Source organism: Benincasa hispida, chromosome 10 (assembly GCF_027475165.1).
Source record: "Benincasa hispida cultivar pf3 chromosome 10, pf3_genome.v1.1, whole genome shotgun sequence".
NCBI lineage: Eukaryota > Viridiplantae > Streptophyta > Magnoliopsida > Cucurbitales > Cucurbitaceae > Benincasa > Benincasa hispida.
In genome coordinates this window covers 32,196,951-32,201,469 of record NC_143487.1, presented here as the reverse complement: position 1 = coordinate 32,201,469, position 4,519 = coordinate 32,196,951, and the positions used below count along the sequence as shown (strand labels likewise).

General features: G+C 36.6%; 1 protein-coding gene across 2 annotated transcripts; it reads right to left on the bottom strand.

Annotated features, from left to right (window-relative positions):
* LOC120088444 (OBERON-like protein) lies at positions 1-3,732 on the bottom strand. Of its 2 annotated transcripts, none has more exons than XM_039045748.2 (3): positions 3,395-3,732; positions 1,584-2,688; positions 1-871 (listed from the first exon to the last, which is right to left on the bottom strand). In XM_039045748.2, exons 2-3 carry the CDS (start codon positions 2,668-2,670, stop codon positions 357-359), a joined length of 1,602 nt encoding a protein of 533 aa, XP_038901676.1. In that variant the 5' UTR covers positions 2,671-2,688; positions 3,395-3,732; the 3' UTR covers positions 1-356. The 2 variants fall into 2 exon arrangements, with proteins under 2 accessions (XP_038901676.1, XP_090162060.1); XM_090305934.1 differs by having other exon boundaries at positions 1,584-2,682; positions 3,395-3,718.
* Between the last annotated feature and the right edge of the window lie 787 nt (positions 3,733-4,519).

Sequence of the window (4,519 nt, the reverse complement as noted above, 5' to 3'; positions counted from 1 at the left end):
TAATCAAAGACAAATTAGTATATCATCTTACATAAATGAAATGAAACCCAGGATTACCAGGGCTGGATTACCAGGGCTTACTACCATTATAGAATCCCTTGATAGTTTCAAATGCCTTAATAGGTTAGGCCCTTGTTGATATCTAAACAATGTTCTATAGATGAAAAAAATAAGACAACATTACAGTCCCCCAAACAGATACATAGTTAATTCCAGTCAACCTTACGGCATCTTCCTATAAAGTATGTATATTCTTCAAGTATAATTCTTCAAAGGATGACCATCATTAAGCTGGTATGCGGTACGATACAGTCATGATACAGAATGGCATTTGGAAATGTATATGGAATAAGGATCTAGGACTGATCTGCCCCACCACTGCTCTGTGAACGAAAACTTTCCTGCAGCTTAATCTTCTCTAACAAAAATTGTTTCTCTGCCTCAGCCTCTTTTAACCGTTGTTTTAGATAACTGCTAGCATAGTCTTCTTCGGATTTTTCAGATTTGGCGAGAGCAATCATCTGGAGCCTCTCAGCCTCTCGTTTTGCCTCATTTGCCTTAAGTTGGAACATGTCAGCTTCTGCAAGTTTAAGCCTCACAATTTTCTCCAGCTCTTCAATCTGTAGCTTTTTTCTCTGTTTCTCCAGCTTTAATTCTGCTGCTTCCCTGGTCTTGTCCTCAACCTCTCGCTCAAATGCCTCCACATCCATTCGTGCTTTTTTGTATCTCCTCTTTTTCTCATCAGCCACTATTTCCATTTTTCGTATGGCCTCCTGTACCACATCGGCAATGCGGGTGCAAGCCTCCTGTGGGGCTACCAGTCGTCCACCTTCCCCATTTTCCATGCTTCTTGGGGAGTCTAACTCAAGTTCTTCATAAAGAGAAACAAGAAACATAGGTATTTCATTAAAATAAAATATGACGTATTTACTTTGAGTCAAAGGAGTAAACTGACAGGGAAAAACATGTAGCTTTAACCCAGCACAATGCAATTGAGTTTCTTTTTATCAATTTCATAGCAATATGAGTAGCTTTTCACATGAACATCAGATGTAATCTACCATTACAGTTCAATTTAACTCCGAATCCTCAAATCATGATTGAAGAATGATTTATCTAAAAAGCATGCCCAGAATAAGATAGCACAATCAAAAGACATGCCTATAAGAGCCTATTTTGATTGGTAAATACATTCCTTTCCTGCCTCATTATGCAGAATAACCTTTTCTTTCCTATCTTGTGAACCTCGGAGAGAGAATTGTACACGGCTAATATCCATTGAAAAGTGTCGGAAGCGGTTTGATTTTCCTACTCTCTAAACCTCACCATTCACCACTGTAATATCATCATGCAAATAAGAAGACCAGAGGGTTGTTGGGATACAGTTTGAAACTTTTTTATGAACATTTTTAAAATCTGTTCTGTGGCTTTTAAGTTGAAAACATGAGGAAAATCATAATACGCCAGTAGTAAATACGGCCACCATTGTGTCAACAAGGAATCAGCAGAAGGAAGTAGGCCAACATCTAAATATATGATCAAGAAATGATTAAAAGTAAATACACAACCGAATAGTTCTTTACCTTGGAAAAATGCCAATATAGTTCTGCATGCCACTGAAGAGTCCACAACCCCATTTTTCATTTTTTCTTTGAGATCTTCACACTTCCAGAAAAGCTTCCTTCCTCTGGTGTCCTCACTTCCACGAAATATTCTACTAACATAGTCAAGTTCCCTTGTCAAAGCCTCCAGATCCCATGCAGGTGCACAGTGCTGGAAAACATCCTTAACCCAACCCAGCAGCTCTGACATTCTATTGCAGGCTTGGCACCTGAAAAGCATTTCAGTTTGCCCAGGTGCACTCTTAACAGATGCACCCATACAAATTTGTCCATCACGAATGGCGCAATCCGTGTGAGTCCAGTGAGAGCACAGATCACAACCAATCCAACGACAGGTATTTACTTCAAAATCAAACTTATTACATATTACACACATGCAAAGATTGCAGAAACCATTTCTGTTGGAGCATAGTTCACATGTACAGTCATCAGCTGGCAACTGATTCTGACATGCTATGTTCCTACACCTCTTGTACACAAAGATCTCAATTAGGGTAGTCTGTGGGAGGGTAATATTTGGGTGCAAGAATGCCTGAATTCCAGTATTTATTGCAACAAGAATCTCAAGTTGCACCCGATTGGCTATAAGTAGAGTCTTAGCTGTTAAATCAGTTCTATTCTGAACAAGCTTCTGCAAAATGAAAATCTCCTCTCTTTGCTGTGAACCACCATTACCATCAAGGATAACTCGAAGCCCAGTTTTCAACTCTTCAAGAAACTCATTGGGCAAACGATGCATCTTTTCGGCGATTAAATCTACTCTCTCCCTTGCAATATCCCTGAGAGATATCTTATCAGCACTGGAAAGACGGTGAACAACTGAATGTTCAGCATTATCATTCTCTGTCTTCCCACCTTCCATTTTCTTTGCCAACATGGCTTCAACATTAGGCCAAGTTTCTCTAGAACTGGCACTCTCTGTAGGGGACTCCCGAACTTGACCAGAATTTGATCTGGGTTCCTCTTGAGGTATGCGTCCATCTGCTGGCACTAGGGAAAATGAAGTTTGCAGTGTGCCCGACTGTGATTGCTGTCGTGGAAGCAGCATTTTTTCTGGAAGCTGTTGCTGGATGTAAAAACCACAGATTGAACTCAAGAATGAATCGTAATGAGACAAAAAGAAAAATCTGTCTACTTCTACAGTTGTACTTAATAACCAAAACAGTGCACAGTGACTGAAAACTGGCGAGGGAAGAAGTTAAGCATGAAAGGTGGACCTCCAACAAAACCAAGAGAGTTCAAACGGAAAAGGGGGGAAATTCCCCACCCCAAAAAACATAAAGATAAAACAGAATAAATACCAATTTAGAGACGGGCATAATTCCCTAAGAGGAACAATTTTGTTTACCAAAGTTATTCAGAAAAAAACGAAAGATTGGCTTCTGAATAATCCATATGCCTGTAAGTTTGCAGGATAGATATAAAATCCAAATATTATGCAACTAAGTAACACTTCAACAAGGGATGGCAGCTCTTTCAAAACGTGCCATTCAGCACAAAAAAAAAAAAAAAAAAAAAAAAAACCCTGAAACAACCCAATTTAACAGGACTAGGATCACTCAAATCCTGTTAGCAAATCAAAACATCAGCAGATCATATACCACAGTGCAATAGCAGACAAAGCAAAGCTATGCAATGAATTTAATGACAAAAGAAAGTAACAAAAGTTAAAAGGGCGAAAAGGGTCGACACAAATCTTTCATGCAGCCGGTAATTAGATACTCAAAAGAACACCTAGAATTGGGAAATTTCGCTGTTGAGAAACCATGTACCTGGGATAACAAGTACGAGCAGAAGCACTCGAGGGCTCAGAGCTTCAGCAGTGATTTCGACCGCGCCAGAAGAGAACAAAATTAGAACAAGTGGGAAGAGGAAGAAGAAAGGAAGACGAGAGAGTTCAGAAGGGGGTGACCATTAAAGACGAAAGAAAGCAAGAACGGCGAAGAGGGTCGATGAGGCGATCGATGAAGAAGAGAAGAAAAACAGGAGATTCCAAAAGTGATTTCAATTCTTGATTTCGGTTTCTGATTTCTGTACCCTATACCAAACCAAACATAGTCAACGCTCTACACCAATGGAGCCAAGAGTCAACGCCAAGGAACTTCCGTCCACCTGCTTTAGCTTTGACTCACTCAACGTTAACTTTCCAATATCCAGACGTGACGGCTCCTCACAAATTTCACACCGTCATATGTAAATTCTTTTCAATTAAAAAAAAAACCATTATATCAAAAAGTAAAAATGTTTTTAAGGGAAAATATCCATTAAAAAAATATTGGTCAAATAAAATGAAAATATTCTGGATTAAAATATTATTTTATATTAGTGGTCCAATTTTAGTTTATATATTTTTAAACATCGAATTTTAGTTTTTGATTTTCAATTAATTTTAAATTTAATCCCTCAATATTAATCTTTTTCGAAATTATTTAAATAATAATAATAATTTTCAGGTATGAAATTATGATATGTGAAAATATTTTCAAAATTTAGAATGAAAATGGTAATAAATAAAAATTTTAAAAAATCAATCCTAAACAAATTATAGGAACTAAATTTAAGATTTCTTGAAAGTATAGAGAATAAAATTAAACGAATTGAAAGTGTTAAAAAGAAAAAAAATGGTAAAGAAATATCCTTTTTATAGTCGTGGGGAGGTGTAAGTTGTAAATGTATTTGAATTCTGAAACTTTTTAATAAATTCTATTATTGAATTATAATTAAAGGAAAAAGAAGCTGTTAGGTTAGTAAGACATTTTGCATTCCAATACTTAAGTTTCTATAAGTTATTATTGATAATTAAGAATTAATAAATTAATTGACTATTTGTAGTTAATTGTTAAAACCATTTGATTAAATAAGTTAAATAAACAAGAGACAAAAGTGGCTAAAAATGT